The sequence below is a fragment of the Arvicola amphibius genome, chromosome 12 (assembly GCF_903992535.2).
Source record: "Arvicola amphibius chromosome 12, mArvAmp1.2, whole genome shotgun sequence".
Classification (NCBI taxonomy): Eukaryota; Metazoa; Chordata; class Mammalia; order Rodentia; family Cricetidae; genus Arvicola; species Arvicola amphibius.
Genome location: NC_052058.2, coordinates 84,484,730 through 84,500,574, shown reverse-complemented (window position 1 = coordinate 84,500,574; position 15,845 = coordinate 84,484,730). Strand labels below are relative to the sequence as shown.

General features: G+C 50.9%; 1 protein-coding gene across 7 annotated transcripts in view; it reads right to left on the bottom strand.

Moving 5' to 3' along the window:
- Nav1 (neuron navigator 1) overlaps positions 1–15,845 on the bottom strand; it is a 244,968-nt gene that overhangs the window by 145,361 nt on the left and 83,762 nt on the right. For all 7 annotated transcript variants that reach the window (XM_038349076.1, XM_038349078.1, XM_038349080.1 and 4 more), the window contains exon 4: positions 166–969. In XM_038349076.1, coding sequence (XP_038205004.1) covers positions 166–969 — 804 coding nt within the window. The remainder of the gene's footprint in view (positions 1–165; positions 970–15,845) is intronic.

Below are 15,845 nucleotides of genomic sequence, written 5' to 3'. Positions count from 1 at the left end.
TGGAGGTAGGCCAGCTCTGCACAGCTGGGCAAGAATACCTCTCCGAACCTGGCCAGTGGTCAGTGTAAAGGGGAAAGGAAAGAAGCTTCGTTTTCCCCACCTCTCCTTGCAAGGAGCGGGCCCGAGAAAACCAGGGGCGGGGTGGGGCGGGGCAGCCAGACTTACCCAGCATCTGGCTGAAGAGCAGCTGCTCCAGGTCGCCCAGCACGGTCACCACGAGCTCGGGGTCCACCTTGAGGAAGGCCCGCTCCTCCTGGCCCTTGGCTGAGGGCACGGTCCCTGAGCTCTTTTGCGCCTTAGCCTTGCTGGAAAGCAGCTCATCATCCGATTTGCCATCGTCGCTCACGGCTGCCTCAGGCGCCTTGCTGAGAGGTTTGACCTCCGCATAGGGTCCGCGAGGAATCCGGCTGGGTTTGCCTAGGCTGGGCGCTAGTGGAGCCAGTGGGGTCTTGGCGCCGCCCGCAGGGCCTCCTTTGGGCTGGAAGAGCGAATGCTCTGATTTGGATAGTGTCTTGGACATTAGAGGAGCCTCTCGGCCCTTGGGCCCCAATTTGCCCAAACCTTTGGGTGCCTTGGCCATATCATCGCTCCACTCTGGTTCATACAGCTGCAGCTTTTTCTCGGAGTCCGTGAGAAACGAGAGGTTGGTGAGCGACTTCTGTTTGCGCAGGTTGGAGGCCGGCGGCCCTCCGGGGACACGGCTGTCCACGCTGCCGGACTTGAAGACCTTCAGCTCCGCTGCACTGGCCTTGGCCATACTGCCACTGCCGCCCGCCGCCGCCTTGGCGCGCTTGGGCAGCATGCCTCTGCCGTCCGCCGTGGCCGCCTTTCTGCTGGCTCCCCGAGGCTCGTCCGCGCCCTCGTCGCCGCCGCTGCCGCTGCCGCCGCTCAGCTCCACCTCGGGCTGCACGCTCTTGACGCTGCTGCCCAGCATTCTGCCTGCCAGGAGCGCATGGACGATCCGCGCGTCTGCAGGCACGGGGCGGGGGAAGGAGGCGGGAGCGAGAGGAGGGGGCGGAGGGGGGGCAGACGGAAGAAACCGCGGAGGAAGGGGAGAGGAAGGGGAGGGAGCAAGGGGGCGAGCGGAGGGCGAAGGGGAAAGAAATGCAGGAAAGGACAGGGAAGGAAGCCCGGGAAGAGGAAAAGGCGAGGAAATAGCGGGCGATGGGGGCGGGATCGAAGGAAAAGGGGCGGGGCAGGGGGAATATAAATTAAAAAATGTAAATCAGTCAAAGGAAGGATGGGAGCCCGGAGGCTCCATCGAAGCGGGGACGTGCTGTGATGCTGGGATCTCGTCTAGGTCCCCGGGTGGCCCGATTTGTGCGAGGGCCGCGCACTCCCGGGCAGCGCCCTCACTACACTCCTCCTTCCAGCCCGTGGAGAGACTGCAGGCTGCAGCTCCCGGCGAAGAAGGGGAGGGGGAAGGCGGGGAGCAAACAGGAGGAGGGGTGGCGTGTGAGCAAGGGGAGGGAGGGAGGGAAGAGAGTGTGTCTATTTCTGGCTCGGGAGGGGGAGGTGTCTGTGAGCTGAGCCCTGGGGGCACAGAAAAGATCCCACCAGTTTTTCTTCTTGCTTTCTGCATAGAGATGGGGTATATGGTTTCCTACTGCATCTGGGAAAATGTATCTGTTCATGGAGGATTAGAGGTACAGGTGAAGGTACTGAGAAAGGGTAACTGTGGACACAGGAGAAAAAAGTTGCCCTATAGGGTCTGGGGTAGAAACCAGTAGACCTGAGGGAAGTTCCCACACACCACCTTTGGTTTCCCCCAAGGAAACTCTCTTGCTACCTTCAGTCCTGTAGGATACAGTTTGCCCTGAGGTAAGCCCAGAAGGTAAGGGACACAGTACAAGACAGGGTGGTTCAAACAGGTCCCAGGGTTGACAGAGAAGAGGGCCTGGGACGTAAAAGGAAGGGGCTAACCCTTAGAGCAGGAATCTGAATTCCCATTCCACTTGATCACATGACCTTGTCAAAGTCACTGAAGCTCTCTTGCTGTCTGTCGCTCCTATGGGGGTTTATAGCACTAGCTTCATAAGTAACAGGGCTTTGGAAACCTAAGGACTCTGAAGAGACTTAGCATCCATCCTTTGGCAGAGACAGAACCAATGAAAAAGATCCTGAATATATCCATCCCATCAGCGTAGCTCTCCAAAGTGCCAAACTCGCCCAGAGGAGGTGTTAATGGTTAAAGGGCTCTGAAGCCTGTATGCTGGACACCAGAGCCCAGGATACTCTCCTCCATCCCAGGATAACTTTCTCCATCCCAGCGCTGGATTGAGAGTCTTTCTAGGACAGGGACTGGAACAGAGAGACCATGTCTAGCACAGTGGTGAGTACGGAGGTTACTGGGCAGAGACGTGTTTGACAAGGGCAGTGGACTTTCAGCTGGCCTTAGAGATCCAAAGAAAGATGGAAATCCTGGCCTCCAGGGAATACAAGGCAGACAACTCAGGACTTGGGGAAATAACTTCGTCCCTGTGAAAATGAAGTGTCTCACGTGTTTATCTCAGGAAGGCAGGCATGGGTGTGCGTTCTAATGACAGGGATGACAAGAGGCACTGCCTCCAAGGAGCGAGGGAAGAGAGCTGGGTGCAGAGATTGGCCAGGCAGCCAGTGCTCAGAGGCCCTAAGTCCAGATCTTTGGAAGCTCAGAGGTAGAGTCAAGACTGTGAGTTCATGCAGGAAACAAGCAATTTGAAGCTGGCCAAAGGACTGTTGAGTAGCATCCCTGTAGAACAGGACCAGGCATAGAGGCTGGCCACAGGACACACAAATACTCGAGCTTCTACCTGGAATAAGCTCCTAGTTCAAGCAAGAGAAAGAGCGTCTCTGGTCCCACAGACTACTTGTAATAGTGTCACAAACAGCTGGAACTTGAGATCCTCCTGCCTCAGCCCTCTGAGTGCTTAGGTTGTAGACATGCCGTTTTTAAAGTCCTCCTTCTCATCCATCTGTCATTCTGTGATTTAATCAAGATTTCCCAGATTTGAACACATGGGAATGTTACCTTCTCTAAAAATTGCAATCTGGAAAAGGATACCTGTGGACTGATTTACCAAGTTCTCGGTGGTTGTTGATATTTTTTCCCTGTGTATAAATTCATCTCTGTCTTAGCTAACAAAATTGAACAATACTATGTCCATCTACTGATGTCTACTGCCACAGCCAAAATGCCTGGCTTACCCTGAGCCTCATCTCTGGTGTAGTATCTGTAGTACAGCCTTCAGCATTTCATGAAACCCTAGTCCATGTGTTGTTCTGTTCACCTGCATTTCCTTTGCTCCGGATGCCTACTGCCCCCGGGACCTGACCTTCCTTCCGACATGGTTGTCTCATTCCCTCATTTGATATTTGGTGTGTTAGCTTAGTTCTTCCTCTTCTCTGTATCCTCTTTGTTCCTCTGTGCCTTCTCTCACGGGACAGCTTATTTCCCAAATCTCAAGTCCTTTTCCTCCTTCAATAAACAGCCCCTGAAATTCTGCTTCTCTTTAGAAGAAGACAGAGCAGATAAAAGAAAGATTGCTCCTTCGAATTTTGGCTAAAACCTCTTCTTATCAGAAGAGAGGCACCGCCCCTTCCTACCCTCTCCCTCCCACACAGCACATCACCTGTCGGTTTCTGAGATGTAAAATACTATCTACGCACGATGTCATGAATTAACTCACTGCCAGTCCTCCTCCCATCTTTAAAGGGTCTTGCCATGGCCAGGTGGTGTTCCCTCTAAACACGAGCTTGGCATCTTGGAATACCCAGGGCTCTCTAATACCACCTCTACCTCTGTCTCACTCTTTTTTATTCTTTTCCCATCCCCTGAGTCCAACCATCCTCTTCTGTAGTGAGAATGCTCTGCTCTGCTGCCGTGGCAACAGCCATTCTGGCATCCGTCGATAAAGCAGATATGTACAGAGCCTTTCCCACAGTGATTCCTGAAAAGAGGGAGTTCTGCCATGTCATACCATCCCCAAGATCAACCCTGAGCCCCTCCTACTCAGCCATTTCCTCCTTCACTACCCTGCAAAAATGCCGGGGCTCAAGTGGTTCATTGCTTAGAGACCAGTCAACATCAAGGGATGGCAAGATGAGGGAGACAGTGGGCTGGGCAGACGGAGGGTGCTGATGATGTCAGCAACCTTCTGTGAGGTCTGGATCCTGTCAGTTCCTACTGGAGAGGTGGGGGAAAGAGGCCGGTTAGGAATCATTTATATCTTCAGTTGCTCGATCTCCTAAAACAAGCACGAAACCCCACTTCTGCCAGTTTCTGTACTGGAAATAGGTTGTGTAATTTGACCATATTTGTTGACTAATATCTTGAGGCAATTTGAGGGATGAAGATGTAGGCACTGGGCCAGGGAAAGACATGCTGCAGGACTTCACGTTCTCACACCCCCATGACTGGAAATGATGTAACCCAGGGTGAGGGGTGGTGGTCCGAGGCTCTGCCTGGTTGGGTAGTATTCGCAGAGCTGGAGGAAAGGCAGAAGAAGAGAGATGAAGGCAGATATGAGAGCTAGACTGTTCCTGCCCTGATGACCTTGAAAGGTAACCTTGGGAGAAGGGACTGTGTGGGAGAGAGAAGTGGGCAGAGGAGTCCACACTTTGCTCCCCACATAGCACAGGACAGAGTTTGGGGGGCATCACTCTTATTTCTGTGCCCACAGTCAGGATCCGGGGAACAAGGACTAGAGACACAACCATGTGACTGAAAGGCTAGCCTACCCATCCTGAGCTAGTGCTGGGGCTGCCTTCAACCCCAAAGTGTTCTTTCTTTAAGGCTTTCTGGGCTCATCCTCCTGTGATGAGCCTTCTTGCCACTTCCCCGAAAAGATTCTGACATCCCCATCTCTCTCTGTAGAATGTCCACTATCTGTTGCCCCCCACTTCATTCTACCAAGTCCTTTCCCTATGTCACTCTACCCCTCAGTGGGGACTTCAGGATTTGGGCAAGGCCATGCTAGAGGCTGTGGAAATAGCTGATATTTAAACACGAAGTCTCTAGAAAGCTCCCCCCCCCCCATTGCTCATAATGGGTCAGGTCAGCCAGGATAGACACTGGGGGATTTAGCAGAACACAAAATAAATCACGCGTGTCCTTGTGGAGTTTATATTCAAACGGGAAAGATAGCAAATTAGCTAGAGATGACGGCTACTTGAAAGCACTAAGGAAGGGCCAGCAAGACAGCTCAGTGGCTAAGCAAACTTGCCACTGGCTTGACAACCTTGGTTCCATTCCCAGAACCTACATGGCAGAGCTGTCTCCTGAAAGTTGTCCTCTGAGCTCCCATAGACAAAATAAACACTAAAAAAATGTGAAGGGGAAAAAATGGAAATAAAAATTCCTGGTGTATTTGAAGACAATGAGGAAGATAAAAGTTTGGAGAGGGAAAACAGAAGAGAAGCTGCAGAAAGTGGATGAGAGATGTAAGGGGCGCGGAGGGCCTTGTGGTCCTCATATAAGGGACTGGTTACTTGGAATCACACTGGCAGATCAGGGAGAGACCTTCCTTCCCCTGGGGAAAGATCCCTATGAGTCTTAGGTGGGGGCGCACTTTTGGGGTCATTGGCTAAAGCGGTGAATCCAGTGGGAAGATGGTGGCCATGAGAAATGGTCAGCCATGGTACACACTGGAGCCGTTAGAACTCGCTCTTTGGCTAAATGTGGGTCTGTGGGAGAGAAAGGGATCAAGGCTACTTCCCCCAAGGTTTTTGGCCCGTACAACTTTTGCATGGGAATTTCTCTATTTTTCTTTGTTTTGGTTTTGGTTTGTTTGGTTTTTGTTTTTCAAGACACAGGGTTTCTCTGTGTAGTCCTGGCTGTCCTGGAACTCGCTCTGTAGGCCAGGCTGGCCTTGAACTCAGAGATCTGCCTGTTTGTTGTGTACCCCCACAGGCTTTCTTTTGTTGTTGTTGTGTTGTTGTTAAATTAAGTTCTCGCCAGGGTAGCGCTGAACTTAATCTTCTCATGTTTTAATGTTTTCTGAATGCTGAGATTGCAGCTCCCCTCACCCCCTTGTGAAGGAGAATGCTGCTCCTTTAAGGATGGCACCCCGACTCTCCCCACAGTTCACCGCAGCCTCTGTCATGATTTCCTAACATCTCGGCCATCATTCATTTATTCGTGTTTCTCAAGAATCCATTTTTTGGTTGAACTTGTCCTCAAAGGCCATCAAAGTCCTGTGCGCATAGTGGGCTCTCAGGAATATTTGGTGAATGACGACTGATTAAATGAATGAATGCGTGACTCAGAACAGATGTGTGGGGCCTGTAAACAGGGGTGACCTCTCAGTACCCTGTGGTGAGAGACAGCACAGCTGGAGTGTGGAGTGGAAGCCAGGCCGCTGGGAGAGCAGCCCGGCAACATCTTTTCTCACATCTCTGTAGCCCCAGGACATGAGGAGGCCACTGACCCTGTCCTTGTCCCGTTCACAGGAAACTCCATATCTTCAGGGAATGACCTTGGAACATCTAGCTATGAAACTACTTCATGCCCCCAAACTTCTGTTGTATTCAGAGGTACAGGGGAGCTTTGCCGCACTTCGGAGCAGAAGAGGCAAGCATGTCTGAGGTGTTCTCACAGCCCAGTCTGTCTGGCACATGTATTAACACGAAACTAGGACCAGAGTCTACCATTTACTCCTGTGTGCATAGGACAAGTTAATAACGGACACAGTGAGGTCGCACAATACCCAGCATGCTTGTGCCTACAGGAAGTCCTCTTGGACTCCTGTACTCCCTGCCTACTAAGGAAAATGAGGCTCGGCAAGCTGAAAGCTGGTAACAGAACCAGGGTTCTAGACCTTAGTCAACCCCCACTCTACCCCTGCCCCAATCCCAAGAGGACAGAAATGTGGATCAACCCTAAGCCGTGCACACTTTCCTTAGAACTCCCAGCAGCATGGCCTTCCCCTCCTCTGACAGGATATGGCGGTGCATTGGAGAAGAAAACCAAGTCATTTCTCGTCACACAAAGTGACAGGACCTAAAGACAGCTAGACATCTCCTTAAGTTTCAGGAGGCATTGGCCCTCTTCCAGAGGTCTGTAGAACCTGAGGTAACAGAGGCTGAGGGCTGTTCAAGAGAGCCTGCTCCAGATCTGGTGTGGAAGGGCAGGCCCCTCCTCCAGCCACAGGCTCCTTAGGGACCCCGGGTCTTAGCAGAATCTAACTCAGGGCTGGGCTGCTGTTGCTTGTTCTTGTCAGGTGTTCTGGGTCTCATGCCTGAGCGTGGGGCCTTTCTTCCTGGTGGCTGGTTCTCAGAGGGCTGTCCAGGAAGTGGAGGTGTGGGCTCAGGACACCTCCTGAGCAGGCACGGAGGCCCTCCTCCCCTCATAGCTACAGCTCTGTGATCCCCAAGAGTTCTCTAACTTGGTGGTCTGGGTGGCCTTTCAGGAAGGACCACCCCAATTTCTGGGGCCTAGCTGCCACACAGGCCTGTGCTGACCAATACACAAGCTCTACACAGCTCTGGCCTCGTCTCCTGGCAACCGTGCCCTCTACTGCCCCTCTACTTGTCTCTGTCCACATCTAACTCCACCCCTGTACCTTGCTTTGCCTGGTCTTTCTCTGTATGCATTCAGGTTCAGTGCATCTTGCAAGGCCTCCTTGCTCAGCCCTCCTGGACTGCCTCACAGAACTTTGAGCCTTTCCTGCCTTCTGATTGCAGTTGAGGGCTCTGTAGTCATATTCTGCTTACTTGGATCACAGGGCCAGATCCTCTTCCACCAACAATGAATTGAAAGCCTCCTGCATAAGGCGGATGGTGATGACAAACCGAGGCTTGCTGAACCGAGGGCAGCAGATCCTACAGGAACCAGGTACCGGGGCCCTCTTACAAACATTATATAGTACCTTATTTCATAAACCCTGTGAGTCAGGGAGTCTCATCATAAAACTTCATTTTATGGAGTAAGAAACTTTCTCAGGACCATATTGTGGGTATCTGAGATAAGGAGAGATCGAATACAATTCTGTTGTGGGGGACCATCCCATGGACAGAGGAAGTGGCATACAGTACAGCCAGTCTCTTGTCTCAGCTCCATCAACTCTGTCCTCCTCAATCCCAGTGGCCCAAACAGACCCACAAATTTGAGATTAGGGTTTACTCTAATCTCTCATCTCGAGGGTTCTGCATTCTCTTTTGGACTTGCTTCATGGCATTAGATTCCTGTTTTCTCTGCACCTTTACTGGTCCTGTAAATTAGGTAGGGTGAGAGGGTATGGAATCTCCACTTTCTCTGCTCTGAGGAAACCCGAAGGGAAAAGTAGGGAGAAATACCTAATCTAGGGCACGCTGTCTGAAATTGTACTCATTTGAAATCACATCCCCTTGCTTCTCTGGTCAACTAGAAGTCCATGTGTTTCCACATGTTTGTGTCCTACACATCACTGTGGCAACTGTCCCCCGCCCCAGCTACCATGATCCTTGCACACTGAGTCTCAGATGAGCTCTGTACCACCTAGATTACATGGTCCACAGACCAAGACCAGCCTAGATTGGTTGTCATGGCAACTATGGGCATGAGATAGGAAACTCCAGGCAAGCAAAGGGAGAGGAGAGTGGAGAAAGAGGAGGGGGGGAGGGAGAGAGAGAGAGAGGGAGAGAGAGAGAGAGAGAGAGAGAGAGAGAGAGAATATATTCAGTAGAAACAGTCAAACTACTTGTGGGAGCATGTATCTTTTTTTAATGGTCTAACCCAGAATCAAAGCAGATACTCCAGGCAGAGTCTCACAGCGCTGAACCACAAGGTTGCACGGTACCTTAGAGATAATCTTACGCAATATTTTCCCTCATGGACTAACTGACCTATTTGTAATAAACCCTATTGCCTCAGTGAAGGCCAAACAAACCCCCCAAACAGAGGGAAAAATACAAGGCCACAGCTGAGGTTGTCTTGCCAACCCATTTGATGACATCCTACCACAAAAAAATAACTTTGCGATCTGTATCCACAGACCAGATTTAGGAGGTCAGTAGACCGAGTCACCGAATATCAGCCACATGTCCAGATGGTAGCCATTTGCCTTGGAGATATAATGTCCATTGGTTTCTTAAGGAGGTTCTGGAGCTTCAAACTGTTAAAGATAACTGTACGCATACAGAAACCATAACCCACCTTAACAGGATAGAGCCACCTGGGCAAGCACTGCCCAGAGAGAAGCCACTCCCACTCTGTGGCTGCTCTCACTGGCCCACTGACACCTCCGTGCTTTATTAGAGTTTTTGCTAAGTTTCTCAATAAGACACAGCATTCAACAGAGGGCTGCCATGAATTCATATTTCGATTATTTTTAACCGGTATCACTGGCAATTACTTGGCACAGAAAAATAGCTCTGCAAATCCTAGAAATAGTTCCCGGAGCAGTGGGTGGAGCTTTGAGCAATTCACCTTCTCAGAGCCTGCTTTATCCGCAGGAGCTTGCCGCTTCAGCACTTCCTCCTGCCTCCTCTGCATGAACCCAACCTCTGCAGCAGGAAGGATGCAGTGAGCTCACCATGGATGTCCTGCTCCTGGCTGGACCGGTTTAGTTTGGAGACTCAGGCTCCACATTCCCTGCTTCGGTCCCATGAGTTCTTCTTGGAAGTTCCCTTAGCTCTTTCACCCTGCAGAACACCCTTATTTCCTAGTTCTACCCTCACTGGCAGTGGGATCCTTAAAAAAAGCACAGCCTGGTGTGGTGGCTCATGTCTTTAATTCCAACACTTGGGAGGCAAAGGCAGGCAGGTCTCTTTGAGTTCCAGGACAGCCTGGTCTATCTACATAGCAAGTTTCTGGCTGCCAGTGCTACATATTGAGACCCTGTCTCAAAAACAAAACAAAAGAAGGTATAGCCAGGTATTTCTTGATTGTCTTCCCTGTCCCAGGGATTTTCCTGCTCTGGGATGAGTGACCTGGAACTCACTGGCCCCACCTTAGTTTTCTCTGAAGTCTGGGACTCCTGTCTGCTCAGGGCCACACATAGGATGGAAGACAGAGCCTACCATCCCGGCTCTTGTGTATGCTACCTTATGCGCGGAAGGTACCTGCCCTTGAGCTCCATCTGTATGAGTCTGCTGAGTAGCAAGCCTAAAGGGAGCAGAGCCAGGGACTCTAATCCTCTTGCCAAAGGGCTCATGTGGGATATGGTTTCTGTGAGGTACTGGGCTTTCCAGAAAGATCACAGAAAGATACTAAGGAGGCTGGGCAGCCTTCTCTGGGCAAGACAGAAGCCAGTCTGGGGAGATTCCCAAGAATCAGGCCATCTCTTCTGGTCAGGCCTTCCCCATGGACCACTGGCCCACAGTAGCTAAACAAAGGTCTGGAGTTTGTGTGTGTGTGTGGGGGGGGGGGGGGAAGCTGAAGCAGTTGTCTGCCGTTAGAGAGTGAATCTCCCTACAGCCATCAGGATGAAGGCAAGTCCAAGATAGACAGGATCCGGGATAAGGACAGGGGTGTCATCCCCAGGAACAGCACAGATGAAAGTCTGTCGCTAATTCATCTGCTCTCTGTTCATCTTTCCAGGAACAAGGACTCCAGATGAAGGGGATGGCCCTAGACTACTTGTGGTGGTGTTAACCTGACAAAAGCCTAGAATCCCCTGGGAGACAGGCCTCTGGACATACCCACGGGGTATGGGAAGACCCACCTTCATTGTGGGCAGGAGATCCTGGACTGTATAGGTAGCTGGAGGGAGGGCTGAGCACAAGCGTGCATGCATTCATCGCTCTCTGGTAACTGCTTCCACTCCTGACGGCTCCGCTTCTCCGCCCTGATCGACTGTAACCCTAACTGTGGCTCTGCTGTTGCTTGTTGTTTCCAGGGTGTCATGAGGCTAGAGCTCTGCCCCTCATCTCTGGGACAGGACACAAAGCCAGAGCTGAAACATCTCCGGGATGCGCCGCGGAACCTGTGCAGCTGCCCAGGCTCTGTGCCGAGCAGCTCCCAAAAGCATCGTAAACCCTGCCTATACCTTCTGGTTTTGTTTTTTTGAGACAGGGTCTCAATATGTAGCACAGGCTAGAAGCTTTTGCCCACTTTGCTCAAACTTCTAAAATGTACCTGGCACACAGTAAGTGTTTAATTAAAAGATTGATGTTGAACACAAATTCCTTCTGGAGTTAGGCAGGCTGAGGCTTTGGTTTCCTTAGTGCAGCAGAAAACAGGGAAACCAGGCACTCTCAACCCTATGCGTTGTAGTTGGAAAACTCCAAGTGACAAATGCTAAGCAGAGCCACTCACACACCTGCAGGAGGCGGACTGTGGGGCGGGTCTGGCCCAGGGCAACTGTGGCAAAGGGGACTTCCGGCTGCCCAGCCTCTGCAGTTCTTGGTATTTGCTAACACTGTTCCTACTGGGATCAGTTTACTTTGGAGATAAATCTCATTGCCAGCCAAATGCCGTCAGGAGGAGTCACTCAGTCTTCTCGCTCCCCACTCCCCGCTCCAAGGCGGCAGTATCCAGATCCCTCTCTTTCTATTTCAGTCCCTTCTGGCAGAATACCTCAGATGACCTCCCTCCCCCAGCCTCTTCCTTTGGGTCCCTCACAGAGCCTGGCATGGTTATATTAGACATCCCGCTGTTTCTCCCTCAGGCACTGCCCCCTCTCTGGGCTTGACACATCTTCTTCACCGAGGTCATAGCATGCATGGCTAAGGGTGTGGCCACCAAAGACGGGATGCCTGAGTTCAAATCCTGAATGGACCAAGTTGGATGAATCATTTAACTGCTCTGTGCCACAATTTCCCCATCCGTAAGGTGGGGTGATGAGGACAGTTTTCTTGATAACAAATGTATTTTATATGAGCATATATTAAATAATAGCTATGCATCAGGCTCTCTTCTACAAACTTTTCCTGTGGAAGCACTTAATTCCCACAAACCCCTAGGGGAAAGTTTATTTATTAATTCATTCATTTATTTAAAACTGTTTTTAAAAACATGGTCTCCTATAGCCCCCACTGGCCTTGAACTCACTCTTTAGGCAAGGATGACCTTGAACTCCCAATCTTCCTGAAAGTACAGGTGTGAGCCACCATGCCCAGCTGCAAAAAGTATCTCTATTATTATTACAACCAAGGTAACAGAGGCACAGATAGATTTGGTATCTTCTCCCATGCTGTGCAACCAGAGTGGGGAGCTGAGAGGCAAGCTGTGGAGCCAGGCGCCAGCCCTCGTGCAGTTGTTGGAAGGATTAAATATGCTTATAACAATGCCTGCTTTACAGAAAGCCACAATAAGTCTCAGCTGCTGCTACAAGTGTTATACCCTCCTACCCCAACTCTTGGAAGCCTACTTGGTCCCAGATGGCTGTTGTGTTTATGTAAAAAGGCTCCTTCTGAGCTTGAGCCACACTGCAGCCTCCTCTGCCCCATTAGAGGGACACAGCCCTGCAGTACAACAAATAGCATCCACTCTATACTTGCTCTGTTTTCTGGTCAATTGTCTGCGTGTCTCTCTCCACGGATGGCTGGGACATCCGGCTTATCCTGGCTGAGAAGTCCCCAGAGGACAGGAAACGCAGCAGTGTGAACTCAGCATGAAATGAAATGGGCTAGAGTGCCAGCCGTTCCAGCGACATCCCGGGGCCTGCTAGAATCGAAGGAGATGGTGGCAAGGTGGCTTGGTGACCCTGTGACCCCCTTTCCTTCCCTGCCACTTGGCCGGAGTCTACAGCAATTGGGCTGAGCTTGGACCATGTGCAGTTACCACAGTGAGTCCTGGTGGCAGATGGAAAGGAAAGGGGATGAGAGGAGAAGGGCATGAGCTGCAGACAAGCAGGACTCAAATCCTGACACAGCCTGGCTCTGCGAGTCTTCAGACAGGCTTCAGAGCCTCTCAGAGCCTGAGGCTTTTCCTTTCTAACAGGAGTAAGACCGTTGTTGAAGAGCCACACTGTGTTCACAAAGGACTTTGTATAAGGAGCACCTAGTATGTGCTTGCACATAGTAGGCTTCGATAAATCGTGGCCATCTTTATCACTTGCTGTCTTAGCATTTGGGAAATTGGGGGCAATGGTGCTAGTTTAAGTCCATCTGCTGACTCAACATCAATCATGAGCCTAAGGCTGATCCCTCCTCCGGGGAATGCGGCCACGGTCGACAGAACTACAAGGTCTACTGGAGCTTTTACTCACTGTGTTCTTTGATGCTTGCTCTCGCCTCTGTGCTGCAGCCATGAGCTCAGAGCAATCTCTTCAAGCTCTCCCCGAGAGCACAGCCCTCACACCTCACTCTTACCCAGACGAAGTCCTAACAGATATGCCGCCTTTCTTAGAATGACCACTCTGTGCTCCGGTCCATGAGACATGAACTTGTGGCTTAAAGACAGAGTCTGCTCACCAAGGGAAAAGACAACTCTCCCAGCAGGAGGCCAACTGCACAGTCCTCTCCTGGTCTATGTGTTTATCAACCCTCATATGAGAAGGAGGCCGGAAGGAGGCTCTGGCTGGTTCCCCAGTGACATGTGTTTCTATGAGAAGAACCCTTCAGTGTGTGTCCACTTAGCACTCATTCAAACGTGCCACAAAGTGGAAGTAATTAAGGAATCCATGTAAACCTCGAGGCAACCCTTTCTAGTCCTGTACACAGCGTCACTCACACATGTGGCCATGTGGCAGAGTCAGCCCTGGTTTCCTTGCCTATTCAAATTAAGATCTGATGACGACCTTGCAGAGAGAGCAGGCGCTGAGTGTGAGCAGATGGGCTCAATGCCAAGTTGTCCCTGGAAGAGCCAGGGGGACCCTGGGATAGTCAGGGAACACACAAAAGCACCTGTGGACTAGAGCCTTAGACTCTTGCCCTCAGGACCAAAGCAGAAGGAACAGCTGGCTGTGGACAGTCTTTGGCACACATAAAGGCTACTCCCAACACCCCAGCATGGTGGCAAGACATCATGGGAAAATTTCTTCTTGCTATATAAAGATTATAAAGTGTTCGTTTGGACTCTGTTCCAGGCAGAAAGAACTCTTTGGCATTCTCTTTCTCTCTCCCTTCTAGGACCCTGCACCTCCCCCATGCTTATGAGAAGAGGAGAGAAAGCCTGGTGGCTTCTACTCAGTTGGGAGAGGAAACCTGGCTCATAGGGGAGGCATGGGCAACAGACTGCTCACTCTGGATTCCTTGCTCATCAAACAGGGAATTCACCAACAGTCTGAGCCTAAAGGAAAGCCTCCTATTTCTTACATATTAGTATTAAAATCTCATTAAAATTAGTATTAAATCTGATTTAAATTAGTATTAAAACAAGGAAATAGCCTGGAGATGATGGTGCATACCTTTAATCCCAGCACTTAGGAGGCAGAAGCAGGCGGATCTCTGAGTTTGAGGCTGGCCTGGTCTACATAGTGAGTTCTGGGACAGCCAAGGCTACACAGTGAAACCCTGTCTCAAAAACGAAAACAAAAACAAAAGAAAAAGGAAAAAGAAAAGAAGAAGAAGTAGCAATGAGCCCACTGTCCCATGTGAAGTGGGGTCTACTGCAGCCTGCTCCATGCGTAACTGATAAGTCAACTGCTTTGTCAACAGGTATGGGCAGGACACTGGGTGGGACTTCAGGGACACCAACAACTACTCTGAAAGGGTTTGCAGAGTCACCTCTATACTGTGAGCTCCTCGAGAGCAGATCAGAGCCCCCCTTCTGCAGTGCCAGGAGTGTTTGGCACAGAGCAAATGCTCATTGGGCGCTTGCTGACTGAGTAGAGAACGCACGAGTGAGAGACTCACGACACGTCCAGAGTGAGTTCAGAAGCAAAAGGGCAAAACAGAACAGAAACTTATGGTTGCCTTTCTTCCTCTCCTCCCTATCTTCTCCAAGCTCAGTAAAGCCTAGGGCCCCTCACAAAGAAGGCATATCCTAACTCTCTCCCCATCCATCCCATCAAAGAGCTCAGTGTGTCTGTCACCATGACAACCAGCAAGGACCACAACACAGGCAGCGCCATGAACCTTGATCCCCTTCCCTTAGTACCTTGGGGGAGACTGGAGCTTCCCATTGTTCTGTGTGAAGCCCACCTCTAGAGTTCAAGGCTTCTTGCCTCCCCACACATGGATCCCCTAACCTGAGATCTGGAGGACCATTTTCAGATCCGACTGGTAAGGGTAAGCAAGTCCAAGGGTTCCTAGTGTTAGCCTGCAGCAGACATGAAAAGCAAAAGTCCTCTTCCCAGCTCATGGGGTCATAATTAGGAAGGAGCGCCTGGCTAGGTGGATGGAGATCATTAGCCTAACAATGTGGTATACACATAAGGAAGCCATTACGCTAACAAAACTGCAAATGTAAAAATAGAGCCGCACATAGTTTCCTGGTTACCGCATTCTATTCTGATGCTTTGTCAGCGCCTGTGAAATTCAGTTCGTTTTTGTCCCCTGCCGTGCCCTGCTCCCACTGCATGTGTGCTATTGTGGGAGGAGATGGTTACCCTTTAAATGCCCGGGCCTTGCCCCAGGACTGTCCTCAGCAAGGCCTGCTGTAGGAAGTGAGTGCTGTGGTCCTGCTGCTGAGCTCTGTAGAGATGGCTCGAAAGGGCCCGTTCACCTACCTTCCCACCTGCCCAACAGGGAAGACACAGTGACGTGCTATCACTGCCAAATGATGTCAAGGCCAGGCTGTGAGCTGACCTCACATTTTGCCCACTGGAGCTGAGCACAGAAATGAAGCTAAAAGACCAACCTTCTGGACAGGCTTGGGCTTTCATCACCGACTGACAGCGTCAGGGGTATAGCGTTTGTCTGGCGTGCACAGGCCCCTGGGTTTACTCCTTAGCACCGCAAACGAAATCAAGTTTATTGTTTTGCCAGAGCAAATTTCCCTTAGCCTAGGAAGCTGACAGATAGAGTGTGTTTCCCGGTGTGCTGTCACGTGTAGTTCGGTG